This window comes from Eubalaena glacialis, chromosome 10, assembly GCF_028564815.1.
Source record: "Eubalaena glacialis isolate mEubGla1 chromosome 10, mEubGla1.1.hap2.+ XY, whole genome shotgun sequence".
In the NCBI taxonomy this organism is placed as follows: Eukaryota; Metazoa; Chordata; class Mammalia; order Artiodactyla; family Balaenidae; genus Eubalaena; species Eubalaena glacialis.
In genome coordinates, this window is record NC_083725.1 from 115,280,123 (window position 1) to 115,307,994 (window position 27,872).

Consider the following 27,872-nt stretch of genomic DNA (forward strand, 5'->3'; position numbering starts at 1 on the left):
CCCGAGCCCCGCCCGGCGCCCGGAGCCTGCGCCCCAGGGCGCGGGGGTGGCGTGGGGGTGGGGTGGGGTGGGGGTGGGGGGAGCCGGCCCTGCCCAGCAGCTGGGCTGCGGCGAGGACCCGGCAGGGTGGGGCTGCCGTTTGCAGAGCGTCCGGCAGGGGTCGACTCGCCGCCAGCCCGGCCCCTCCTCTGAGCAGCTGCCTCAGCCCGAGGTAATCTCGGCCCCGCGCTTAGGGCGCGCGGGGCCGGGGGCGGAGGGACAGCTGCGGCCCCGCGGAGGAGAGGCGCCGGGGGGACGGACCCGGGGCTGTGGGCGGCGGCATCGCCGGGCCGGACTCCCGGGAATGCCCCCTGGGGGCGCCGCGTGGGGTGGGGCCGCCCGGCCCTGCAACTCGAGCTGCTGCCCCTGGTTAAAAATACCCCCTGTCCTGTCCTCTCCCTCCCCATCCCCCGCGGTGCCCTTCCGTCCGGGCCCCAGCCCTCCCCACCCCGACTGGCGCTGGCCCCTCGCCGGGGACAACTCTGCCTTTTACTAATTTGTCCTCTCGCGCAGTTGGCCCGGCGTCTGCGGAGGGAGGGGCGGGGAGACACCGTGAGTGAGAGAGAGAGTCTGAGAAGGTGCCCGAGAGATAAGGGAGGGCAGAGAGGAAGCGGGGTTGGAGCCCGAGGAGGAGGAAGAGAAGCAGCAGAACGAGGGAGGGAGGGAGGAGGGCGGAGGGGCCGCGGGAGGAGGGCGGGGAGGAGCGCTCTTCCTGGTTGGGCCCTGTCCTCAGCTGCCACCGGGGAAGCCAGCCGCAGGGACCGCAGCGACCCCCCGAACACTCCTCCCCCAGGTAAGGAGGTGGGTGGCCGGGCCGGTGTTCCCGGAGCCTGGCCACTGCTCCCGGGCTGAGGGGCTACCTCTACCCCAGGCTCTCTGAGTGCCTGGGACTGGGGCGGGGGCTGGGGAAGCCGCACAGCTCCGGCGCCCGCCCCAGCCTGCGTTCCTCACTGCCTCCAGCGGCCGGGCTGCGCTGGGCTGGGGGAGGGCCGGAGGGGAAAGGACTGAGGCGCAGCAGCCCTGATCATTCAACCTGTCTCAGGAGCCTGGGGAGGGGGACCCCGACGGCCTGGAGTACTCAGCCCCCAAGCCAGGGAAAGGGGCCAGTGTACAGGAGCTCGGCTAGTTTGAGGAGGGGGGTTACAGGCAGGCAAACAGTCAAAGAGGCCTTCCCTGGGGTCTCCCACCTTCCTGGTTCCTTGTGTTATTATTGCGGGCTCCGCCCTTCCCCAACCTGACTGGCTGACCACAGGACTGCAGACCCAGGACAATGGGCATCTGCGAAAAGAGAGGTGGTAGCACTGGGTGGGGGTAGGGAGATGGTGGCCAGCATACCTGGGGGGGGGGGTGGGAAGCCCCCTCTCCAGGGTTCTGGGAGCAAAGGGAGGTGGCAGCCCTGATTCAGTGAGAGGAGCAGTGAGTGGGGGGAAACCCCAGGTCTGGGGAGGAAGGATGGCAGCGGGCTGGAGAGCAGTGTTAGCAGACAGGAGCCCCAGCTCTAGTCCTGGGAAGGCCTGGGTTCTGAGCAGGCCCATCTCTCCCACAGGATGGCTGAGGAGGTCATCACTCCGGTGTACTGCACCGGGGTGTCTGCACAAGTGCAAAAGCAGCGGGCCAAGGAGCTGGGCCTGGGCCGCCATGAAAACGCCATCAAGTACCTGGGCCAGGATTATGCTCAGCTGCGGGCTCACTGCCTGCAGAGTGGGGCCCTCTTCCGTGATGAGGCTTTCCCCCCAGTGCCCCAGAGCCTGGGCTTCAAGGACCTGGGCCCTAACTCCTCCAAAACCTATGGCATCAAGTGGAAGCGTCCCACGGTGAGAGGGGCCACCCTGGGTGGGATCCAGTTTACCCCCTTCCTGGGTGAGGAGTGGGAATAGGACTCCAGGTCCCTAGAGTGGGGTCTGGGATGGCTGGGTTCCAGTTTCTAGGAGGGGCTGGCCCAGAGACAGGACTCTGGGTCTCTTGCAGGAGCTGTTCTCAAACCCCCAGTTCATCGTGGATGGAGCCACCCGCACAGACATCTGCCAGGGAGCACTGGGTAGGTCGTGGGGCGTTTTGAGTGTTTTTCCAAAGTAGTTCCCTATACCCGTTCCTTCCTGCTCTGCCTCAGCCCCTCCCTTCTGCAAGCCCAAGCAGGCTCTGGCTATCAGTGCTGGGGCTGGTTTGCCCAGATTCCTGGGTCTTTTCTGTAAGTTGAGGGGCACCCTGCCCAGGGAACCCCAGCTTCTCCCCAGCATGGCACTCGTGTGCACCATTGGGCACAGACTGGTAGAGCAGGCCTGACGTGGCTCTTTCCCATCCCAGGGGACTGTTGGCTCCTGGCGGCCATCGCCTCCCTTACCCTCAATGACACCCTCCTGCACCGAGTAGTTCCACATGGCCAAAGCTTCCAGGATGGCTATGTCGGCATGTTCCATTTCCAGGTGAGGAGCCCCACATGCACCTTGGGCAAGGGGGGTGAGGGAGAGAGGGGTAGCAGGCACTGGAGGTGGTGGGGACACTGAAGTTAGGGTGGCTCAGGGCCACACCTTGCAGGGCCAGTCCTCCCTCTCGAAAGTATTGTATTTGACCTCTTGATTCCATCTCCGATCTGTCATGTGTGAGAATCTGTCATGTGTGAAACGGTTGGGCAGGTATTTCGGCTGGCAGTTTTCCTGGATGCTTGTGCACATCGGGGGAAAAAAGTGCTTAGAAGAGTAGAAAGATCTCTGTGTTACATACTGTGGGACAAATCCTTTTCCTCCTCAGGGTCTCAGTTTCCCTATCTGAGAAACAGAGAGTGTTCTGCCAGGGAAAACCGACCAGCACGTGTGGCCACCTACACCCTTGGCATCAGTCCACCCACCCACCCACCCACTCCCAACTCCGCCTGCACTTTGGCAATCGCCAGCCTCTTAGAGAGCCTTGCAGAAAAGAAAGACTCGGGATTAAGCCTATTTGAACCAGCTTTTCCTGATGTTGTTTGCGCACAGGGCCCATTTTTCAAATCACACTAATGAATTCTCAGTAGGCTGGTTTTGGGAGAGACACACCCCCAGGAAGCCTGGATGAGAATCTCTGGCCCCGGTGTCCTCTCCGTCCGCCTAGCCAGGGAGCCCCTTGCCCTACCTCATCCTCACCCGCCTCGGCGCCTACGGCTTGATTTGCAGGACCCACCGGCTTGACTTGCAGGACCCACCGTGCGGTGGCAACTACTTTGGCCAAGTGCGGCACCTGCCAGCGCTGGCCCACCGGGGCGTGGCCTCACCGCTCTTTCCCCACCCTCTCCCCTCACTCCTCCAATCCGCTCCTCCCCGGCCTCTGATTGGCCCGTTCACTCCCTCACAGACAGTGCGGTGGGCCCACCTCCTCCCCTCGCCCCCTTGTTCCGCGCACAGACAGAGCCCCGAATGCCGAATGCCGTAGCACTGAGTCACTTTTGGCCTACTCCTACCCCTCTGGGAAACTTGCCCCTCAAGGCATCTATGAAGCAAACCCTGCGGTTTGCTGTCCACCTTGTGGATGAAGGAGCTGGATGACACATTTTCATTCCACACCTAATTTACATAGGTATCCGCACCCCACCTACACACACACACACACACACACACACACACACACACACACACACACACACACACACACACACACACACCCTGGCCTAGAATGGGGAGGGGGAAAGGCAGGGGTCATGGCCTTAAAAGGTTCCGGGAAAGCCAAGGCCCAAGGGCTTTGCAACCTCTCCATACCTGAAGAGTCACCTTGGTCTGTTTCAAAAAATATCAGCAATGCTGCCCTAAAAACTACCTTCCTAATCTTCTTTAGTTTTCCCATGAGGAAGGCATTGCTGTTCCCTTTTGTGGAGAGGGAAAGTGAGGCTCAGAGAGGATAACTTGCTCAGATGCCGTGTCTAGGATATATGACCTAGAATCAGGTATCTAGTAAGTGGGAGAGCTGCTGAGGCTTGAGCTCAGGCCCAGGGGATCTCAAAGCAGGTACTCACTATGCCCCTCTTCCCCCAGCTGTGGCAGTTTGGGGAGTGGGTGGACGTGGTGGTGGATGACCTGCTGCCCACCAAGGACGGGAAGCTGGTGTTCGTGCACTCTGCCCAAGGCAACGAGTTCTGGAGTGCTCTGCTGGAGAAGGCCTATGCCAAGTGAGTAGGGGCCCAGCGAGAGCTCCAGGCCACCCCCAGAGTGTGGGGTCCCGCTTGGTGCAGAGTGCTGACCTGGGCCTCCCACAGGGTGAATGGCAGCTACGAGGCCCTTTCAGGAGGCAGCACCTCCGAGGGCTTTGAGGACTTCACAGGTGGGGTCACCGAATGGTACGAGCTGCGGAAAGCGCCCAGCGACCTCTACAGCATCATCCTCAAGGCGCTGGAGCGAGGCTCCCTGCTGGGCTGCTCCATTGATGTGAGTGCGCTCCATCCTGTGACCTGAGTCTCCTAGTGGTTCCCTCTCCCTTCCCAGCCCAGCCTCAGACTCGCTGCAGGCTTGGTTCCAGACCCCATCCTTCACCTCACACCATCCCCGGATCCTCACCCAGCCTCGCCCATCACTTCAGTCCCATCTTCCACCTCCATGCCTGGCGTCATCCTGGTCCCCAAAACCTCAGACCTCAGCTTGTTTTCCTGACTTCAGCTCCACGTTCCTGTCATCTAAGGCCTTGCCTGTCTGCTCTCCAGTTCGCAGCCTCAGACCTCAGCTCCTTCCTAGTCCCAGCTCCCGTGGGCCCCCGCTTCTTCCCGTACTCCATTCACTCCCTCAGTTGCTTTTCTGTTCCCACGACTCATCCTCAGACCTCCTTCATCCTTGATCTCACCCTCCACCCCCACCATCACTGCATCCTCCACTCTAACCCCGCCCCCATGCTCTTCCCCAGTCCTACCCGACTCTAGTCTGTTCTCGGCCCGCTTCTCCGCCTCACTGTGTCCCTCCACACGAGGTCCTCTGAGGACCTCATGGCTCTGTGGTGAGGGGAGGGGCTATGCATGGCTGTATGTATGTGTTCATGCATGTTTGCACGGGGTCTGGCCAGCTCTGGCCAAAAGCAGTGTCAGTGGGGTGCCCAGGCCCCGCCACCAGTGGTAACATTGGTGGAGTAGCAGGCAGCACCCCTAGCAGGGGCTGAGACGGGGTCAGGGTTCCTGCCTATCACTTCCCATAGCTGTTGTGTGTGCAAGGGAATGCCAAGACTCGGGGCTCATCTGCTGACCGGGGATGGGAACACTGGCCATAGTGTGTGTGTCTTTCTGCAGATCTCCAGCATTCTGGATATGGAGGCTGTCACCTTCAAGAAGCTAGTGAAGGGCCACGCCTACTCTGTGACTGGGGCCAAGCAGGTACTGCCCCACGTGGAGGTCTTCCCTGCAGGGTGGTTCCTGCTTCCTTGTCTCTCTGGCCCGTGGCCAGGGCTGTGGGAGAGGCCGACTCTTCCCTTGACCTCCTGCAGCACCTTTTCTATCTCCTGGGGACTCTCATCCAGAGATGTTTATCTTGTGCCACCCTGACTTAGTCTAGTTTGTGCACATAGCTGCCTTCCTCAGCAGGTTATTCCCCATCAGGCTTCTCAGCTGTGCTTCCCATGGTGGGTGCTGGGTGCTGAGCTGGGCTCGGCGAGGGTGAGGTGGAGGGAAGGGGTGCTAAAAGTGTGTGCCAGAAGCAGGCACTGATGGGAGGCCTGGGGAACAGGTGAACTACCAGGGCCAGATGGTGAACCTGATCCGGATGCGGAACCCCTGGGGCGAGGTGGAGTGGACAGGAGCCTGGAGTGACGGGTGAGGGGCCGCGGACACCGGCCAGGGAGGCTGGGGGAGGCTGTTCAGTGCCACTGGCATTTCTGCTGGGGGCTCTGCCAGCCCAGGGTGGGCTCGGGATTGGACAGAGGGGCCCATCTGCATGAGACTGGGTCTGAGGACTGCCCTGACAGAGCTCAGCCTGTGTGGGCCGCTGTGCCCAGCCTGTGAGCATCCTCGGGGCATCTGACCCGGCCCCTATAAGACAACCCCTGGGACTGGGATCTCTGGACTTGGCCTGGAGGAGGCCTCCTGACCCGGGCCAGGGGAGGACAGGCCTCAGGGACAGAGGCTGGGCAGGTCAGTGGCCGGCAGCCCCTGGCAGTGCCTTTTCCCCACAGCTCCTCGGAGTGGAACAACGTAGACCCTTATGTTCGGGAGCAGCTCCGGATAAAGATGGAGGACGGGGAGTTCTGGTGAGCAGCCCCTCTTCAGTCTGGCCGTTCTTGGGGACAGGCACCCCAACTCCCAATTCCCCCAAACCCAGCCATGCCACATTGCTCGGTGCCCTGGCTGGGGGCCCTGGCTCACCTCGACCCCCCCCCCCAGGATGTCCTTCCGAGACTTCATGCGTGAGTTCACCCGCCTGGAGATCTGCAACCTGACGCCCGATGCGCTCAAGAGCCAGAGGTTCTGCAACTGGAACACCACCTTGTACGAGGGCACCTGGCGGCGGGGGAGCACCGCGGGGGGCTGCCGCAACTACCCAGGTGACCTGGCCTTGAGGGCGCAGTGGGGCAGGGTCTGGGCCCTGCTGCCCTGGACATGTCTTCTCTCTGAGCCTCAGTTTCCTCGCTTGTAAGGTAGGTGTAGTTGTGCTGACCTCGCAAATTCGCTTTGAGGATGAAATATTGAATGTCCTTGTAAATTCCAAAGAGCCACATTTGATTCCCTTGCTGGGGTCTGAGCCAGAGTGCTGACAAGGGGAGAAGGCTTCGTTGCTGTCCAGCCACCATCCTGTCGCTCCGCATTCCGAGACCTTCCTCCTGGCCCACTGTCTCCCTCCTTGATTCTCTGTCACCTTTCCCTGGGCGTCTAGATCCATGGGGTATCCTTCCTCTCCCATCTTGCCTTCTCTTCTTACCAGGCTAGAGTCCTCATCCTTACCAGGTTGGAGTCACCATTTTAATCTCCCCCCTGCAAATGCTCGAGTTTCCCGGCCCCTGTGTTCCTCTGCTCCTCTTACCTGGTGCAACCATAACCTTAGTTGAACCTTCTCCACCGGCTCCAGAACCGCTGACTGTGCCTGGAGAGAAGTTACACACCTGGGGCAGTATTTTCCCTGTGAATTCACAGACGCAAACCTCAGTTGTGCACTTTGCATGACCCCAGCAGCTCCTATGAGTACGTTCCCACTCTCTCCTCAGACCTGCCTCCACTGTCACTCTCATCTGATTTCATGGGACACCCGTCCCATTCCCACCCCCAAATCCCCCAGCCTGTCTGGACCTGTGCCCACCTTTGCTGCCTTGCCGCCCGGGACAGTGGCAGAACTGTCCCTGCTCGTGGGGACCCCCCGCCTCTGCTCCAGACTCCCTTCTCCCTCACTCTGAAAGCCTCCTGCTCCTTCGTCTGTCACCTCTCACTCCGTGTCATGATGAGAGAACTGGCTGCCTCAAAACAGTCGCCTGTCTCTCAACCCACTCCCCCGCCCATTTCTCTGCTCCCCTTCAAAGTGAAATTTCTCAGGAGTGCCGCCCTCAGCGTTTCCTTGCTGGCTTCCAGTTCAGTGTTTAACCCCCTCCAGTCCAGCTTCCACCCCACCCCGGTGCTGCAGCGTCTCACTGGCCAGCTTCGGCTGTGCCGCGTCCACCACTACAGCTCTGCTCTCATGACCTGCCCCCTTTAGCAGTTCTCAGGCTGGCTCACAGCCCTCTGTTTTCAAGCATTCTTCTCCCTCGCAGGGATCTAATTTCAGTTTTTCCCCAAACAGATGACCACTGTTCCCTGTACCACTTACTGAGAAGTCTATCCTGTCCCTGCAGCGCCAGCCCCATCATACTGTTCCCACGTATGTGCGGGTCTGTTTCTGAGTTGCTTTTCTGTCCCTTGACCTATCCCACTGCCAAGAGTGCATTGGTTTAGTAGCTACAGATTTGTAAGTCCTGAAATTGGACAGGATGAATTCCTTCTTCAAGAGTCTCTTAGCTCTTTGTGCTCTGTGCTTTTTTTGTTTTTTCTATGTGAATTTTAGGATCAGTTTACCAAGTCCTACAAAAAGCCCTTTTGAGATTTTACTTTGGAATTGGATTGACTCTGCAGACCAATTTGGGGAGAATTGACATCTTTACAATTCTGAGTCTTCTTATCCAAGAATGTGGTATATCTCTTTATTTATTTAGGCCTTCTTTAATGTCTTTCATCATAAAGGGCTTATACATCTGTTGAGATTTATTCCTAGATACTTTATCATCTTGTTGCTGTTGTAAATGGTATCTCTTTTAAAATTACCTCTACCAGGTAGTTGCTGATACTGTAGCATGCAGCTGACCTTTTAAGTTTATTCTGTATCCAGCAAACTTGTTAAACTGTAGTTAACTTTACTCATTTTTCTGTAGATTCTTTTTGCTTTTCTAACTGACAGTATAGCATCTGAGAATAGTGATGAATTTGTTTCTTTTCCAATTCTTATTATTTTTGTTGCATTTTCTTGTTTAATGTGCTGGCCAGGCCTGCAGCATGCTGACTAGCACGGCTATGTCCTGGTATTACCCCTCTCTCAAAGGAGAAGTTTTTACTAGTAAATGTTGACTGTAGATTTCATCACTAAAAACTTTTCTACTCTAGGTTTTTATTTATAAATTTATTTATTTATTTATTTTTCGCTGTGTTGGGTCTTTGTTGCTGTGTGCAGGCTTTCTCTAGTTGCAGTGAGCGGGGTCTACTCTTCGTTGTGGTTCCCGGGCTGCTCATTGCGGTGGCTTCTCTTGTTGTGGAGCCCTGGCTCCAGGTGCGCAGGCTTCAGTAGTTGTGGCGCACGGGCTTAGCTGCTCCACGGCATGTGGGATCTTCCCGGACCAGGGCTCGAACCCGTGTCCCCTGCGTTGGCAGGCAGATTCTTAACCACTGCACCACCAGGGAAGCCCCTTGTTTTCATTTTTGTATGCACCTTTTATCAGATTAATGAAGCTTAATGTTATTAAATACTTCATTATTAGAATTAGCTTTTTTCTTCTATCTGTTAAAAAGGTAAGTTACACTGATCACTTTTCTAATATTAAATTAACCTTACATTCCTGAGATAAAAACAACAGAATCATGACATAACTTTTTTTATACAATAATTTCACATCCATGTTCATGACTGAGATTTGCCTATAGTTTTCCTTTCTCATACTTACCTTGTCTAGTTTTGGTATTGGTGTTGTATTTGGCTGGTAAAGTGAACTGGGAAATGTTTTCTCTTTTTCTGTTTTCTAGAAGAGTTTGCATAAGGTGGGTATGATTTTTTGGGTGGAACTGGTCTATAAAGCTGTCAGGCCTGCTCTTTTATTTGTGTGAAGATTAACTTTTGTTATTGAGTATCTTTAATGGTGATTGAATTATTCAGGTCTTCTATTTCCTCTTGAGACTATTTTGATGAGTTTTATTTTCTAGAAGTTTAATCTTCGCATCTTGTTTTCACAATTATTAGCGTGAAGTCATGCTTAATATACCATACCTCATCTGTAATGATATCATCTCTTTTATTGATAATGTTGCTTGTTGGCATTGTCTCTTTTGTTTTTATTTTTATTTTTTTATTTTTTATTTTTTAAAATTTATTTTATTTATTTATTTATTTTTGGCTGTGTTGGGTCTTCGTTTCTGTGTGAGGGCTTTCTCTAGTTGCGGCAAGCGGGGGCCACTCTTCATCGCGGTGCGCGGGCCCCTCACTATCGCGGCCTCTCTTGTTGCGGAGCACAGGCTCCAGACGCGCAGGCTCAGTAGTTGTGGCTCACGGGCCTAGTTGCTCCGCGGCATGTGGGATCTTCCCGGACCAGGGCTCGAACCCGTCCCCTGCATTGGCAGGCAGATTCTCAACCACTGCGCTACCAGGGAAGCCCTCTTTTGTTTTTATTAATCCTGTGAGGGGTTTGTCAATGTTAGTCTTTAAATAGAAATGATTTTTTTACTTTATTGATCCTTTTTAGTATTTTTTTCTATATTATTAATCTTTGCTTTCTTGCTTGTTATCTCATTCCTCTGCTTTCTTTGGATTTATTTTTAGACTTTATTTTATGACGTCTTTTCTTTCTTTCCAGTTTTATTGTGATGTAATTGACATTCAGCACTGTATAAGATGCACAGCATAATGATTTGACTTATATACATCATAAAATGATGACCACAGTAAGTTTAGTGAACATCTATCATCTCATATAGCTACAGCATTAAAGAAATAGAAAAAATGTATTTTTTCCTTGTGATGAGCACTCTTAAGCTCTTAGGGTTTACTCTCTGCACAGCTTTCATATATAACGTATAGCAGTGTGAATTCTATTTATCATGTTGTACATTGCAGCCCTAGCACTTATTCACTTTAAAACTGGAAATGTATACCTTTTGACCACCTTCATCCAATTCCCTCTGCCCCCACCCCTTGCCTCTGATCACCACAAATGTGATCTCTTTTCCTATGAGTTTGTTTGTTTGTTTGTTTTTGAAGTATAATTGAACTACAACACTATGTGAGTTCCTGGTCCACAACATAGTGATTCGATATTTCTGTACATTTCAAAACGATCACTACAATAAATCTAGTTGTCATCTGTCACCATACAAAGATATTACAAAACTACTGACTATATTCCCCACACTGTACATTTCATATCTGTGACTCATTTATTTTGTAATTGAAAGTTTGTACCTCTTAATCTCTCTTACCTACTTGTCTTCTCTCTCTCTCCCCCTCCCCTCTGGCAACCACCTGTTTGTTCTCTGTATCTCTGACTCTGTTACTGTTTAGCTGTGTTTGTTCATTTGTTTTGTTTTTTTAGATTCCACATATATAAACAAAATCATCCAGTATTTGTCTTTTTGAATTAGTGTTTTCATTTTCTTTGGAAAAATACTCAGGAGTGGAATTGCTGGATGTCATGATAGTTCTATTTTTAATTTTTTGAGGAATCTCCATAGTGAGGAATTCCATTTTGAGGAATCTCCATGTTCCCCCTAGTGGCTGCACCAATTTACATTCCCACCAACAGTGCACAAGGGTTCCCTTTTCTCTACATCCCTGCCAACACTTATTTGTTGTGTTTTTAATAATAGCCATTCTGACAGGTGTGAGGTGAAATCTCATTGCAATGTTGATTAGTTATGTTGAGGATTTTTTCATGTGTTCGTTGGCCATCTGTATGTCTTCTTTAGAAAAATGTCTATTCAGTTCCTCTGTCCATTTTTTAATTTGGTTGTTTGTTTTTTTGATGCCGAGTTGTATGAGTTCTCTGTATGTTTTGGCTATTAACCCCTCATCGGATATATCGTTTGCAAATTTCTTATCCTGTTCAGTAGGCAGTCTTTTCATTCTGTTGATAGTTTCCTTTGCTGTGCAAAAGCTTTTTAGTTTGATGTAGTCCCGTTTGTTTATTTTTGCTTTTGTTTCCCTTGCCTGAGGAGACATATCCAAAATAATTTTACTAAGACCCATGTCAAAGAGCGTACTGCCTATGGCTTCTTCTAGAAGTTTTATGGTTTCAGGTCTTACCTTTAAATCTTTAATCCATTTTGAGTTTATTTTTGTATATGGTGTGAGAAAGTAGTCGAGTTTCATTTTTTTGCATGTAGCTGTCCAGATTTCCTAACATCATTTATTGAAGAGGCTGTCTTTTCCCCCATTTTGTATTCTTGACTCCTTTGTCATAAATTGCCCATATAAGTGTGGGTTCATTTCTGGGCTCTCTGTTCTGTTCCATTGATCTATGTGTCTGTTTTTGTACCAGTACCATACTGTTTTGATTACTGTAGCTTTGTAGTATAGTTTGAAGTCAGGGAGTGTGATATCTACAGTTTTGTTCTTCTTTCTTAAGATTGTTTTGGCTATTCAAGACCTTTTGTGTTTCCATACAAACCTTAGAATTATTTGTTCTAGTCCTGTGAAAAATGTCATTGGTATTTTGATAGGGATTGCATTGAATCTGTAGATTGCCTTGGGTAGTATGGTCATTTAAACAATATTAATTCTTCCAATCCATGAGCACAGTATATCTTTCCATTTGTGTCCTCTTCAATTTATTTTATCAGTGTCTTATAGCTTTTCAAGTACAGGTCTTTTACCTCCTTAGTTAGATTTATTCCTAGGTATCTTATTCTTTTTGATGCAATTGTAATTTTATGACTTCTTAAATTAGACACTTATTTCATTAATTTTTTTTCTGTGTATGCACCTAAAATGATAAATTTCCCTCCAAGTGTACCTTTGAGTTACACAATTTTGATATGTAATGTTTTTAAGAATTGTAATATAATTCACATACCATAAAATTCACACTTTTAATGTGTACAATTCAGTCATTTTAATATGTTCACAATGCTGTGTGATCATCATCACCTAACTCCAGAACATTTTCACTGTGCTCAAAAGAAACCCTGTATCCATTAGAAGTCACTCCCTAACCCTCTCACCCACCAGCCCTGTAACCACTAATCTAATTTCGTCTTTATAGATTTGTCTATTCTGGGCATTTCATATAAATGGAATCATGCAATATGTGGCCTTTTGTGCCTGGCTTTTTTCCCTTAGCATCGCGTTTTCAAAGTTCATCCATGTTGTGGTGTGATCAGTACTTCATTTCATTTGTAGGGCTGAATAATATTCCATGATATGAATACACCACATTTTGCTTATTCATTCCAAAGTTGATGAATTGTTTCCAGTTTGGGGCTATTATGAGTAATGCTGCTCTGAACATTTATGTACATGTGTTTGTATGAGCGTATGTTCTCTTGGGTCTAAAGTAGGAGTGAAATTTTTAGGTTGTATGGTAACTCCATGTTTAACTTTTTGAGGAACTGTAAACTGTTTTCCAAAGTGGCAGCCATTTTACTTTCCATTTTACATTCCTCCTAGCAGTGTATGAGGGTTCCAATTTCCCCACATCCTCATTAACACTTATTGTCCAACTTTTTTATTATAGCCATCCTAGCGGGTGTAAAGTGGTATCACATTGAAGTTTTGATTTGCATTTCCCTAATGACCAATAATGTTGAGTATATTTCCATCTATTTATTGGCCATTTGTATATCTTTTTTGGACGGTCTGTTCAAATAGTTTGCCCATTTTTAGATCGGGTTGTCTTTTCATATATTCTTTTTATATATATATATATATATATATATATATCTATCTTTATATATTCTGGATGTGAACCTTATGAGGTAGATGGTTTGTATGTATTTTCTCCCATTCTGTGGGTTGTCTTTTCATTTCCTTGATAGTGTCCTTTGAAGCACAGAAGGTTTTAATTTTGATGAAGCCCAATTTTTATTTTTTCTTTTGTTGCTCATGCTTTTGGTGTCATAATCTAAGAATCCATTGCCAAATCCATGGTCATTTATCTTTGTGTCTTCTTCTGAGAGCATTATGATTTTAGCTCTCTTATATTTAGGTTGTTGATCCATTCTGAGTTAATTTTTGTTTATGGTGTAAAATAGGTACCCAACTTATTTCTTGTGCTTGTGGAAACCCAGGTGTCCTAACATCATTTGTTGAAATACTATTTTTTCCCCATTGAATGGTCTTGGCACCCATGTCAAAAATCAATTGGCCATGTATATATGGGTTTACTTTTGGCTCTCAGTTCTGTTCTTTTAGTCTGTATGTCTATTTTTATTCCAGTACCACACTGTTTTGATTATTATAGATTTGTAGTAAGTTTTGTAGTCAGGAAGTGTGAGTCTCCCAACTTTGTTCTTTTTCAAGATTGTTTTGGCTTCTGGGCCCCTTACAATTCCATATGAATTTGAGGATCTGCTTTTCACTTCTGTGGGAAAAGGTTGTTGGAATTTTGATAAGGATTGCATTGAATCTGCAGATCACTTTGGGTAGTATTGACATCTTAATAATATTGAGTCTTCCAATCCATGAAGATGAGATGTCTTTTGACTTTTCTATGTCTTCTTTAATTTGTTTCAGCAATGTTTTGTAATTTTCAGTGTACAAGTCTTTCAGCTCCTTGGTTAAATTTATTCCTAGGTATTTTATAGTTTTGGATGCTGTTATAAAGAAATTGTTTCCTTAATTTCCTTTTTGGATTTTTTCATTGTTGGTGTATAGAAACACAACTGATTTTTGTGTTCTGATGTAATCTGCAACTTCGCTGAATTTGTTATTAACTCTAAACTTTCTTGTGGATTCTTCAGGTTTTTCTATATACAAGATAATGTCATTTGCAAGTAGAGATAGTTTTCTTCTTCCTTTTTCAATTTGGATACTTTTTCTTTTTCTTGACTAATTGCTCTAGCTAGAACTTCCAATACAATGTTGAATAGTGGTGGTGTAAGTGGGCATCTTGTTCTTGATCTTGGGGAGAAAGCTTTCATTTTTCTTTTTTTTTCACCACTGAGTATGATATTAGCTGTGGGTTTTCCATAAATGCCCTTTATCATGTTGAGGAAGTTCCCTTTTATTCCTAAATTTCTGAATTTTTAAAAAATTTTATTTATTTAATTTATTTATTTTTGGCTGCACTGGGTCTTCATTGCTGTGTGCGGGCTTTCTCTAGTTGGTGGCAAGCAGGGGCTACTCTTTGTTGTGGTGTGTGGCCTTCTCATTGCGGTGGTTTCTCTTGTTGCAGAGCACGGGCTCTAGGCACGTGGGCTTCAGTAGTTGTGGCACACAGGCTCAGTAGTTGTGGCTCATGAACTCTAGAGCGCAGGCTCAGTATTTGTGGTGCACGGGCTTAGTTGCTCCGTGGCATGTGGGATCTTCCCGGATCAGGGCTCGAACCCGTGTCCCCTGCATTGGCAGGCGGATTCGTAACCACTGCGCCACCAGGGAAGTCCTGAATATTTTTATCATGAATTTGTTTTGGAGTTTGTAAAATGCCTTTTCCATGTCAGTTGAGATGGTCATGTGTTTTTTTTCCCCTTTGTCCTATTAACATGATGTATTACATTGGTTGATTTTCTTTTGTTGAACCATTCTTGCATTCCTGAGATAAATCCTATTTCATAGTATGTAATCTTTTTAATATACTGTTGGATTTGGTTTGTTAGTATTTTGTTGAGGATTTTTGTATTGATATTCATAAATGTTACTGGTCTGTAATTTTCTTTTCTTGTGATGTTTTTATCTGGCTTTGGTACCAAGGTAATGCTGGCCCCGTAGAATGAGTTAGTTTATCTAAAGAAATAGTAATGTAAATAAGAAATCACATAGAATAGTAATTAAAGCACTGTGTACCTATATTAAAAAAGAAAGAACTGAAAACAATTGCCTAATTTTCCACCTTAAGAAACTAGTAAATGGGCAAACTAAACCCAGAGCAAGCAGAAGAAAGCCAAATAAATGAAACAGAGAAACAATAGAGAAAAATCAATGAAACCAACAGTTGGTTCTTTGAAAAGCTCAGCAAAAAGTGCAAACCATTAGCCAAACTGAACAAGAAAAAAGACAGAAGACTCAAATTACTAAAATCAGGAATTAAAGAGAGAACATCACTATCAACCCAACAGAAATAAATGATCTATAAGAAAATACTGTGAACCATTGTATGACAACAAATTAGATAACCTAGATGAAACTAACAAATCCCTAGAAAGAAACAAACTATGAAAATTGACTCAAGAAAAATAAAAAATCTGGATAGACCTGTAGCACTTAAGAGATTGAATCAATAATCAAACCTCCCAGTTATTATTTTATTGTTGATTTTTAACTTAATTTCCTTGCAGTCAGAAAATATGATCTATATGAGATCATAGCTTTGAAATAAACAGAAGCTGGTGCTATGGCCCAGCATGTGGTGAGTTTTCATGAATATTCACGTGTTCTTGAAAAGACTGGCTAACACATACATTGTGTTAGCACTCCTGTAAATATTTTAAAAATAACAACCTGCTTAACTTTCACACTGACCCTATGAGGGATGTACTACATTATCACTATTTTACAGATAAGGAAAGTGAGACACAGAGTGATTAAGCAATTTGCCAAAGTCACTAATAAGTGGCAGAGCTGGGGTTTGAACCCTGTCAGTGTGAACCTGGAGTCTGTTCTCTTGACCAGTATACTGTCCTCTGAATGTTAGGGGGAATCTTCTATAATTGTTCATTATATCAATCTTGTTGATCACTTTGTCTGCTTAATCTATCCATTATTGGAAGAGGAATAATAAAATCTCACACCATCTTGCTGGCTTTGCCAATTTCTCCCTTTATTTCTGTCAGTTATTTTTCTTTGCATATGTTCAGCTAGGTGCATCAAGTTTAAAATTGTTATAAGTTCCTAGTGAGTTAAACTTTTTTTTTTTACTATCTAGTGACCACCTTCATCTTTAATAATTCTTTTTACTTTCAAGTCTGTTTCAGTCTGTGTTACTATGCTGTTGCAGTTTTCTGTTAGTTACTACTAGTACTTTTGTGGTATGTCTTGTTATACCGTTTGATGTCCGATCTTTCTATAGCTCAGTGTTTTAGTTATCTCTCATAAATAGCATATAACTGATTTTTTTAATAGTTGAATTTGGAAAACATTGTCCTTTGATTGGAAAGTTTAATCCATTTACATTCATAGTGATTACTGATATATTTGTATTTATTTCAGCAGACTTACTATGCATTTTCGATTTGTCCCTCCTGCTATGCCTTCTTTTGGATTGAATTTTTTCTTTTCTCTCTGCTAGTTTTTCCCTCTGTGAGTTTGGAAGACAGAAGAGCTTGCTTAATAAGTTCCAAAGCTAGTTGATCAGTATCTTTACCTTCCACCTGAATAATGTAAAGACTTGAGAATATTTAAGTTGGATCACACCCTCCCTTTGTTCAATCTGCTATCTTTAGCTAGTATTTTAATTCTTAACAGTTTTCTGCCTGTCCTAAATTAAGCACCATCATCATCCCCATTATTTGTTATAGCCCGTATTTGTTTGATTACCCACATAATATCAGTATTTTTGCTCACTATTCTCATGAACGGTGAGACCTTTCATCTGAGATCATTTTCTGTCTGGCTGCAATATATCCTTTTGAATTTCTTTTACTGAGGGTCTTTTGGTGATAAACTTTCTCAGTACTTGTATAAAATGCCTTTATAGTGTGCTCATTCTTGACAATTCTCTGGATATAGAACTCTGAATTGACATTACTTTCACTTCCCTGAATATGCTATTACTCTTCACTCTGCTTCCACTGTCACTATGTGAGTCGGGAGTCTGTCTACCATGCCTTCTGAAATGGTTTGTCTTTTCTCTCTTTTAAGATTCTTTTTCTTTGATATTCTACAATTTGACCATGATGTGTTGAGGTGGGGATTTCTTTTTATTATGCTTTGGATTTGTCGAGCTCCCTGTGTATGAAGATTGATGTCTTTCAACAATTCTAGAAAATTGTTAGCCATGATCTTTTAGAATATCACCTTCGTACTCTCTTTATTTTCTCCTTTTGGAATGCCAATCAAATGTAAGCTGGACCTCCTCAGTCAACCCTCCAGATCTCTTAACATCTCTTAAATGTTCCATCTGTGAATCTCCCTGGATTGCATTCTGGGTAGTTTCTTTAGATCCATTCTCAATGCACTAATTTTCTTTTTTGCTGTTGGTTAATCCTTCCAACAAGTACTTAATTTCACTTGAAAAGTTTATTTCTGGAAGTGTTAATGGCTCTTTTTCTAATCTGTTCATTCTTGCTCATATATTCAAGCATCTCATTTATTTCTTTAAGTATAGTAAGCCTAGTCTTTCATATTCTGTGTCTGATAATTTCAGTATCTGAAGTCTTGGTGAGTTGCTGTTCGTCGTTGTGGCTGCTCATTCTCAGCCATCATGAGGTTCATCCATTGTGGCTGCTGGTTCTCAACCTTCTGAGGTTTTTGGCTTATTTGACCTAGAAGTTTATCTTCAGGAGTTGTTTGAGTTATTGGATGAAGTTAAGTTCCTCTAGTGTTTCTGCCAGTCACCTGGGATACTCCCAACCCAGGACTCTTAAAAATAAATGTTCTCCTTAAGGTTTTTTTTTTGACCTCATGGGCAGCATGAATTAAATCTGCAAGCTCATGAGAAGGCTGGCTTGTGGTTATAAATCCTCAGAGAATGTTTCACTTCCTCCCAGTGGTTTTATTTTTCTTTCACACTTAACGCTGCTGGCATTCCTCACGGGGCTTCCAGTTTTATGGCTGTGATCTCCTACTGGACCTTATCTCCTGCCCCTGAGCCCAGGCAGGACTCAAGATCTCTAGGAGTCTGCAGAAATCCTTTATTTACCATTATTTACCTTTCATGGCTCCCAGTTTCCATTTTTTAAAACAGCTTTATTGAGATATAATTCACATGCCACATAATTCACCCATTTACAGTGTAAAATCCAGTGTGGCCTTTACTATATTCACAGAGTTGTGCACCCATTATCACATCAATTTTAGAACATTTTCATTACCCCCAAAAGAAAACCTATACCCCCTGGCTCTTACTCCCAAGCCCCTCCTCCCCCTCATTTCCAGGCTACCACTAATCTACTTTCTGTCTCTATGAATTTGCTTGTTCCCGACAATAATTTAATATAAATGGAATCATACAACACGTTGTCCTTTGTGACTGGCTTCTTTCACTTAGCATAATGTCTTCAAGGTTCATCCATGTTATGTAGCATGTGTCAGTACTCCATTCCTTTTAATTGCTGAATAATATTCCATTGTTTGGTTATATCACATTTTGTTTAAATTGGGTTGTTTCTACCATTTGGCAATTATAAATAATGCTACTTGGAACAGTCACATGTTTTTTGTGTGGGTGTATGTTGTCATTAATCTTGGATATACACACACACACACACCCCCCCCTCGAGGAGTGGAATCGCAGGGTCATGTGGTAATTCTGTGTTTTACCATTTGAGGAACTGCCAGACTATTATGCAAAGTAGTTGCACCATTTTACGTTCCCACCAGCTGTGCGTGAGGTTCTGATTTCTCCACATCCTCGCTTATTTTTTTTAATTTTTTTTTTTTTTATAAATTTATTTATTTTTGGCTGCGTTGGGTCTTCATTGCTGTGCATGGGCTTTCTCTAGCTGTGGAGAGCGGGGGCTACTCTTGGTTGCGGTGCACGGGCTTCTCATTGCAGTGGCTTCTCTTGTTGCGGAGCACAGGCTCTAGGCGTGTGGGCTTCAGTAGTTGTGGCACACAGGCTCAGTAGTTGTGGCTCATGGGCTCTAGAGCACAGGCTCAGTAGTTGTGGTGCACGGGCTTAGTTGCTCCGCGGCATGTGGGATCTTCCCAGACCAGGGCTCGAACGGGTGTCCCCTGCATTGGCAGGCAGGTTCTTAACCACTGTGCCACCAGGTAAGTCCCCACATCCTTGCTTATTATCTGTCTTTTTGATTAATGTTAATTTTGTATGTGGGGAGAGGGAAATGCTGGACTTATTGGTGCCTTTAAAAAGAAGTTTTGCATATTCTATCCGGCACTTGGTTGTTTTAGTCAGGAGGATTGTTCAGGCAGCTGAATCACTAAATTGCCAGAAATGCACGTCCCCCTCAGCCCTTGCAGCTCAGTGGCCTCCTCTCAGACCCTGCTTTCTCTCGCCTTCTTCTAAGTCACCGTCCACACAGCAGCCACCTTTTTTTTTTTTTTAATATTTATTTATTTGGTTGCGCCATGTCTTAGTTGCAACAGGCAGGCTCCTTAGTTGCGGCTCCAGGACTCCTTAATTGCAGCTTGCCGGCTCCTTAGTTGCAGCAGGCGGGTTCCTTAGTTACAGCAGGAGGGCTCCTTAGTTGTGGCACACAAACTGTTAGTTGCGGCGTGCATGTGGGATCTAGTTCCCTGACCAGGACTCGCACCCGGGCCCCCTGTACTGGGAGCACGGAGACTTATCCACTGCGCCACCAGGGAAGTTCCTGCAGCCACCTTCTAAAATCCTGATCCGATCATGCTCCTCCCAGTGCAGACCTGTCAGGGAGTCCTTTTGCTCTTTGATTCAATCCACACTTCTTATCACCGACCCTGCTTCCGCCAACCTCTGCCAACCTCCCTGGGTCCCCTGTGCTCAGTGGAGCCCCAGGTGTGGGTCTTTTCTTCTCCCTCTGCCTAGGCTTCCCAGGGCTTCCCCTTCAGGTCTCAGCTCAAATGTCACCTCGAAGATTCCTTCCCTGCCCGACTTCAGCTTGCTTTCTTTGTTCCATTAACTAACCTGACTTGGTCATGCTTTGCCTCCGGTTCGTTCTGGAATGGGAGCTCATGAGGGCAGGGACCCTGTGTGTCCCTGTGGCACATCTGTCACTTGGCACACGGTGGCCACAGTAATATTTGTTGAATGAATGAATGAATGAAAACATGGGGGAGGGAAGGCTTGGGGTGACTGCTCTGCTTCTCCTCTGATCCTGCCTCCCTACCTCCTGCAGCCACCTTCTGGGTGAACCCCCAGTTCAAGATCCAGCTGGAGGAGACGGATGACCCAGACGACGACGACTGCAGCGGTCGGGAGTCAGGCTGCAGCTTCCTGCTCGCCCTCATGCAGAAGCACCGCCGTCGGGAGCGCCGATTTGGCCGCGACATGGAGACCATAGGCTTCGCTGTCTACGAGGCAAGTGAGCGGGCCGATCGCCCAGCACCCGGCAGAGAAAGCGGCCTCCCGGCGAGCTCCGCCAGGGGGCGCCAGGGGCGCCAGAGGACAAGGCGGCGCCCGCCCGTCCTGAGCCGACGGGGGCCAGTCACACCCCTGAGGCACGCAGCCCTAGACTGAGCCTTCGGGAGGCACCTGCTGAGGCCCTCCGCCAGGACTGGGGCAGCCAGGGGCCTAAAATTCATCCCGTGAGGCAGATGGAGGATGAGGAAGATGCTTAGCTAGGAGAGGGGAAGGTTCTGGGATTCTCCCCTGTCCTTAGAAGCTGCATGGCTGCTTTTGGGCAGAGGGAGCTGCCTTAGCTGACACCTGGGAGAAAGACTTTGACTCAGTTTCAGAAAGAAGTGGGCAAGTGGTCTTCCCTGAAGGAGTAGTGAGCTCCCTGTCTTGGAAGTATGTATGCAGATGCTGGCCATGGAGGGCCCTGCTTCATGCACTGTATTCAAGACAGAAACGTCTGGATCTCCCTGGTGGGGGTAAAGGACAGTCGCAGCCTCAGCCCAGGCCCACAGCCCCTTGTAGCAGATTGGGGTGGACCTCCAATGTCCCTGGGCTGGAGGACTCTGCAGTTGGCCGCCCCGGGGGGCAGTCCTGGAGGCTTTGGTTCAGAGCTGAGGTGCAGGGCGTTCCAGGGACAAAGAGGGCCCTGCCTGGGCCTCCCTCCTGGGGTCCTGGGGTCCCTCTCTGGCATGAATACAGGTCTGGGTCAACACTGGCCCCTGTCCAGGACCCTGTCTCCTGGTCTCCTCATCCCATCTTTTTAATCTTAAGAACTCAGGGCTGCTGCCTAGCACACACCACAGCGTCCGCCCCTGGGCCAAGCAAGCATCTCTAACTTCCCTCGTCTCTCTGGCAGGTCCCTCCGGAGGTAGGTGTGGCATCTGACTCGCCTGGATTTGCACACCGTTGAACAAACATGGCCCGATGGTGCCCAGAGGGAGCAGGACGGCGGCAAGCCCACACGTAGAGAGCTAGGAAGTCTCCTCATTCTGGGGCTAACACGGTGCCCCCGCCCCCTGCCCACTGTTCAGTGGGCAGAGCAAACACTGTCCTCCTGGGGGTCAGAGCAGGTAATAAGTAAGGGAGCTGGATTTGAACCCTGGCCCTCAGAGCCCCACCTGACACGCACCCATGAGGCTCTTCCTGTCTTACTGTTTACACTGAGGCCATCTGGGGTGCTGGTTAGGAGCAGGTTGGTGAGTGGGCTGAGCGTCCTGTACCCTTGAGCAAGTTGCTTAGGCTCTAAGCCTTGGCGTCAGTGTCTGTAAAATGAGTTTTCATGAGCGTTAAGTGAGGTGACATGTGTAAAAGGCCCTGCAGTGTCTGACACAGGGGAAGCTCCGGGTAAGGATAATGAGAAAGGTATTTCATGGTGTCACAGTATCTACGTTCACCTCATGGTGTCTCCTCCCCTCCACCCGGTGCAGTAGGCGGGGCTATTACCCCTATTTTACAGATGAGGCAACGAGCACTATGACTTGTCAGGGTCGGGTAGCCTGTGGGTGACTGAGCCGTGACACAGCTCTCCAGCCGCTTGGCCAGAACCTGGAGCCTGGGGCCTGGATCTGGGTCTGGGGGCAGCTCCTAAGGGTGGGCTGAGCGGGCAGCTGCAGCCCCCGCTCCCTCCTTTCCTCCCGCCAGCTGGTGGGCCAGCCGGCCGTGCACCTGAAGCGGGACTTCTTCCTGGCCAACGCGTCTCGGGCCCGCTCCGAGCAGTTCATCAACCTGCGGGAGGTCAGCACCCGCTTCCGCCTGCCGCCCGGGGAGTATGTGGTGGTGCCGTCCACCTTCGAGCCCAACAAGGAGGGCGACTTTGTGCTGCGTTTCTTCTCAGAGAAGAGCGCTGGGACCCAGTGAGTAGAAGACTCCCTCCCCGCTCTCCGTGCCCCCACCAACGCCCCTCCTGCCCCACCCCCACTGCTGACTGGCCCCCTGTCTCCCCACCCTCTGCAGAGAGCTGGACGACCAGATACAGGCCAATCTCCCTGACGAGGTATGTGCCCTGCCCCCACCAGCCACCCTCCTCCTCTCCCTCACCCTGGGTGTCTTGTGCCCTGGGCTCCGGCTGGCAGTGCAGAGCCCCTCCTGGCAGGAGCCGTAAGAGTAATACTAATCCCTCATTTGCCCAGCACTTTACAGTTTGCAAAGGACTTTGTGATAATAATGGCACAGGGTCCCTGGGTTCTTGCTCTCTTCTGGGTCTGTGCTGAGCTCTTTACCTGGGTCACCCCATTTCCTCCGTAACAGCTGTGTCGGGGTGCTGTCACTATCTCCCCTTTCAATGGGAAACTCAAGTTCAGAGAGGTTAAGGAACTTGCCCAAGGTCGTGCAGCAGGGAATCAAAGCCTCACTGTTCATCATTGAGCTGACCTTCACCCGCCACATTTAGGCCACAGAGGCCTGGACAGGGATAGAGTAGGGGCCAGGTTCCCATTTTACAGATGAGAAGAGTGAGGCTCAGAGGTGAAGTGCCACATAGCTGATGAGTGGTCCCAGCCCTGCCTCCAGCAGCTGCCCATGCAGGGGCCAGGCTGGGGCGCCCCTGACCTGCTCTCCCCCGCTTCTCCATCCAGCAAGTGCTCTCAGAAGAGGAGATTGATGAGAACTTCAAATCCCTCTTCAGACAACTGGCAGGGGAGGTAGGCTGGGCATGGTGGACGGGTGCTCGGGGGCACCGAGGGGCAGCCTTTCCCCAGAGTGGGTGCCATCCTCCCTCTTCCCCCAGGACATGGAGATCAGCGTCAAGGAGCTGCAGACCATCCTCAACAGGATCATCAGCAAACGTGAGCATCCCTGAGTGGCTGCTCTCCACCCCATGTCCTGCTTCCCAACCCCCCTACGCCCCCACCTCCGTTCCTCCAAACTCCAGAATCTAACCTTCTGCTCCCACCCTGGGCTGAACCCAACCCCTTGGTCTTTGTGGGTGGGGCACCCTCCACCACCTTTCTGAGCCCTGCTCACCCCCTTTTTCCTCCCAAACTCCTCATGCCGTCTTGCTGTTCTCCGTGCCTGAGCGCTGTGCCTGGTGTAATTAGAAGCTTAGCCGGCTGACAGCACCTTAGGGCCAGTGTGTGGGCCCCACTTCCTCCCTGAAGGCAGGTGGCCGGCTTCACTCTCCAACGTGCAAAACTGAAGGCAACCGCCCTTCAACCTTCCCTTTGCCCCCGCCTCTGACCTCTTACCTTCGACCTCTGTCCATGCTGTTCCCTCAGCCCAGAACCCCCCTCCTTCGGGGCCTGCAGCAAACCCCACCCCTGCCGTGACCACCTATGCTGCACGTTTCTACTGTGTTTCTTTCACTTCTATTTAGCACTGTTCCTTTTCACTCGGGTCTAATGGCAGTGTTGACATGCCTGTTGGGACACTGGCTTGACTGCTAAAATACCTTGAACTCTTTTTTCTGATGATGGAAACAATCCTACACACCTGCTAGCCTAGATTTTACACACCACGGGACAGGAATGGTGCCTCCCGGACCCTTGTCCCACCAGTGTGCCCAGCACGGGGCAGGCCCAGGAAGCTGGCTGGGTTGAGGTGTTGGGACTGATTTTTCTTGCAGACAAAGACCTGCGGACCAAGGGCTTCAGCCTGGAGTCCTGCCGCAGCATGGTGAACCTCATGGACGTATCCTCCCTTTGCTTTTGCCTCCTGAGCCGGGCTTTGGGTTGGGATGTAGGCATGGGGAGAGCCCTGGGTGACCCATCCCAGGAGCAGTGCAGAGAAAGGGACAAGTGTGGACAGACCAGTTCCTTCCTGGCACCTTCCCATTGATCGGGGTGGGGCGGGGACCAAGGCACAGGCCTGTGTTGAGTGAGAGGCGGGCAGGGCCTCGTCTGCAGGTGACCCTAAGGCTGGTGCTCTGTTTGCGCCCCTCCCAGCCACCCAGATTCAGGCCTGGCCCCAGGCAGCCGTCTGCGGGCTCCTGCCCCTTCTCCCCTCCCCATCCTCGTCTTGCTCTCCCCCGTGCTCACTCACCCAGTGCCTGGTTTAAGCTGTGGAGTTTTCTTCTTAATGGCCGCCCAGCGTGACGGCAACGGGAAGCTGGGCCTGGTAGAGTTCAACATCCTGTGGAACCGCATCCGGAATTACCTGGTAGGTGGTCCCTGCTGGCAGCACCCTCCCCTCCTCTGCAGCCTCAGTCACAGCGGGCGGCCGGGCTCCGGCTCCCAGACCAGCTGTGTGGACTAGGCCCTGGCCCTGGGTCTGCCTCTCTGAGCCCACGTATCCCAGTGGCTGACCCCCTTCGGGCCTCTCCCCTCCACCCTCGTCAGCCCTCCACCCTGGGCAGACGGGAAGGGCTGGATGCTCGCCAAGCCCTCACCCTCTGCCCCCCACCCCCACCCCCCCCAGTCCATTTTCCGGAAGTTTGACCTGGACAAGTCGGGCAGCATGAGTGCCTACGAGATGCGGATGGCCATCGAGTCTGCAGGTGAGGCCTGAGGGCTGGTGGCACTCGTGGAGCCCCAGGGAGATGGCCCTGGGTCGCTTCTCTGACAGCTACCCAGGGCGGTGGCCCACCCACTAGCCCTTGTCCCTGGGGGGGGGTGATGGCAATGGTGGTGAAGTAGTAACAGCTGTCTACTGCCTTTTTCTCCTGGTGACTGAGCCAAGAGCTTTATCAGCATTTCCTTTTGTTCTGACTGCAGCCTGATGAGGATAGGGTCTTTTATTATCCCATTGAGCAGAGAAAAGTGCAGCTCAGAGAGGGGTAGTGACTGGCCTGAGACCACACAGCCAGGGAGGAGTGGAGCTGGCCTCCAGAGCTTCCAAAGGGAGCAGTGCAGGGCTCATCCTCGCAGTCTCACGTCAGGATGAGGCCAGGGCATTCAGAACAAATGAAACTGGACCCTGGGCCCTGATGGCCAGCACCTGCTTCCCTGGGGCAGTCTGGGTCCTCAAGCTCCCTCTGGACCAGCACTTGCCCAGCTCCCGGCCCTGCCCAGGAGGTCTTCATGCCCCCCAGCCCTGGGGCTCACCCTGCCCAGCCTCAGTCCCCCTCTCCGCCCCCTCTGGCCCGGCTGCACCTCCCTGACCCTCACCTGCTCTCCTGCGCCAGGCTTCAAGCTCAGCAAGAAGCTGTATGAGCTCATCATCACCCGCTACTCGGAACCCGACCTGGCTGTGGACTTTGATAACTTCGTGTGCTGCTTAGTGCGGCTGGAGACCATGTTCCGTGAGTGTCCCCGTCGGCTCCCCCCTCCAGCTCAGTCCCCAACTCGTCCCCAACGAGGGTCTCGAGGAGGTGGGGTCCAGGCAGGCTGAGTGCCAGGCGGCAGGGAGTTGGGTGGGAACTCTGGAGGGGGCTCTCGAGCAGCAGGAAGGGCTGCTTCCTGGCTGTGAGGGTGAGAGAGCTTGCGGCGCTGTGGGGAGGTGGGGGTGAGGCAGGAGGTGGGCCTGGTCCTGGCCCTGCCTGAAGGTCCCACTGAGTTCTCCGCCCCATGTCATCATTTCCTGAACACACAGGGTTTTTCAAGACTCTGGACACGGATCTGGATGGAGTCGTGACCTTTGACTTGTTTAAGGTGGGCCTGTCCTCCGGTCGGGTTGGGGAAGGTGCTCAGGGGCAGTGTTTTCTTACCCTCCTGGGCTGGAGGCTGCGGCCTCAGCGCCAGCCCTAAGGCCGGCCACCTGGGTCCTGCAAGGACACGCTTGGGTGTCTGGGTCCTGGGAAGGATGGGCCAGACCCCTGGAGGCCTGTACAGGAGCCAGCAGCCTGGGCTCCCAGGGGTCGAGGAGGTAAGAGAGTGTCCCGCCCCCTTCCCCGGGAGGGTCCCTCTCCCACCTGCACTCAAGGGGGTGAGGAGATGGCGACTCCTGAGCCATGGAGCTGGGAGGCTGGACTTGGGATTTCTGCCCTGGCTGACCCCTCTCTCCGCCCTCTGCCCGGCAGTGGTTACAGCTGACCATGTTCGCATGAGGGGCTCTTGCATAAGCCCCTTGCTGTGCTTCTCTGCCCTCCTCGTCTGCCGGGCCGTGCCTTCCTGCCACGCCACGCCAGGCCACACCAGCTGCAAGTGCCTTCCTTGGAGCAGGAGGCGGCCTCGTCCTCGTCCTCACCTCCCGGCCGCCCCGGTTCATTTGTTCTGGGCAGAGCTGTGTGACCCTCCCTGCCTCCACTGGCCACGGGCTCAGATGGACTCCCCCAGCCCCTCCGGTTGCCAAACCGGGAAGGCAGCTTTTGCTAGTTCCTGCCTCAGGATGGGGCCCCAGGGGGAGCTGACGGCCCCAGGCCTCTGGACATCCTGATGTGTCCACTCCCCTCCCTCCACAGGCCACCCATTCCGCCCCCAAGCCCACCACGCCCCACCTGCAGACTTTAAACTATAACCACTAGCTCTGCACAGCCTGCCATCTAGCTGTGCGGAGCGCCCTCCCAGCTGGGGCCTCCTCCGCAGGGCTGGGAATGAATGCCTGTTCCTTCCTGTGCCGAAGCCAGTGCCCCCCTCTGCCCCACATTCCCCCCAGCCCCGTCCCCACTTGCCGACCAGGAGCGGCCCGGCCTGCGGGGTGGTCAGGCCTTCCCTCCCTCCCTCCCTCCTTTTTTATATTGGTGATTTTAAAGGGGCCTCTGTGGGGACTGATGTACCACCGATGGGGGTGCCAGAGGCACCTGGGCATGGGGTGGGGCAGTCTCATGTTTCCATGCAGAGAAACCCCAGATAATAAAGGAAACGGCCCCACCTTTGACCCTGGAGTGTGTTTCTGCCTAAACCTGCTGCCCAGGAGGGCACAGCAAGCCTTGTCCTGCAGGGACTGCTCAGGGCCTCACACCCGCCCCTGCCCTGCCCTCCATCCCCTTCCCAATCGCCCTGGAGGCTCGCACCTCTGCTGGAGTCCTGGGCATCTGGGAGGGGAGGATGGGGCCCCCCCGCTGCAGGGACAGGACCATACTGCTGAGGTCCCACGTGGCCCTGCTGGTCCTACATGCCCCCCTCCTCTAAGCCCTGACCCCTTCTTTCCCCACACACTCTGCCTGTGAGGCTCTGGCTGAAACCCAAACCCCTACTTAGCACAAACCTGACCCCCAGGAAGCTCCCCAGAACGCAGAGCCTCCTTTAAGTCTTCTCGAGGGTGGGGGAGGGGAGTTGCCCCTGTGACCCAGACACCTGCAGCTTATATAAGCTGCTCCAGCCTCTCTGGGATCCCAGCTCTTCTTACCAGAGATAAGACAAAGAGTAGGTTGAGGTGTGGGTAGAGGAGGGGCTGGGACAGCGTGGGGAGGGGTGAGCCGCAAACCAGGGCAGCGTCTGCAGAGCAAAGACTGAAGGAGCCCAGCTGGGGGGTGGGGGCTGCCCTCGGCCACCAGG

The 27,872-nt window shown here is 50.6% G+C and overlaps 1 protein-coding gene across 1 annotated transcript; it reads left to right on the top strand.

Moving 5' to 3' along the window:
• The first annotated feature begins 145 nt into the window (after positions 1–145).
• CAPN1 (calpain 1) lies at positions 146–27,252 on the top strand. The gene is made up of 23 exons (XM_061202011.1): positions 146–211; positions 773–832; positions 1,586–1,853; positions 2,008–2,077; positions 2,344–2,462; positions 4,041–4,174; positions 4,262–4,430; positions 5,276–5,359; positions 5,709–5,794; positions 6,154–6,228; positions 6,362–6,522; positions 20,345–20,526; positions 21,422–21,433; positions 22,207–22,418; positions 22,519–22,558; positions 23,139–23,204; positions 23,291–23,348; positions 24,125–24,189; positions 24,589–24,657; positions 24,916–24,994; positions 25,622–25,738; positions 26,029–26,087; positions 26,456–27,252. Exons 3-23 carry the CDS (start codon positions 1,587–1,589, stop codon positions 26,480–26,482), a joined length of 2,151 nt encoding a protein of 716 aa, XP_061057994.1. The 5' UTR covers positions 146–211; positions 773–832; position 1,586; the 3' UTR covers positions 26,483–27,252.
• The last annotated feature ends 620 nt before the right edge of the window (positions 27,253–27,872 follow it).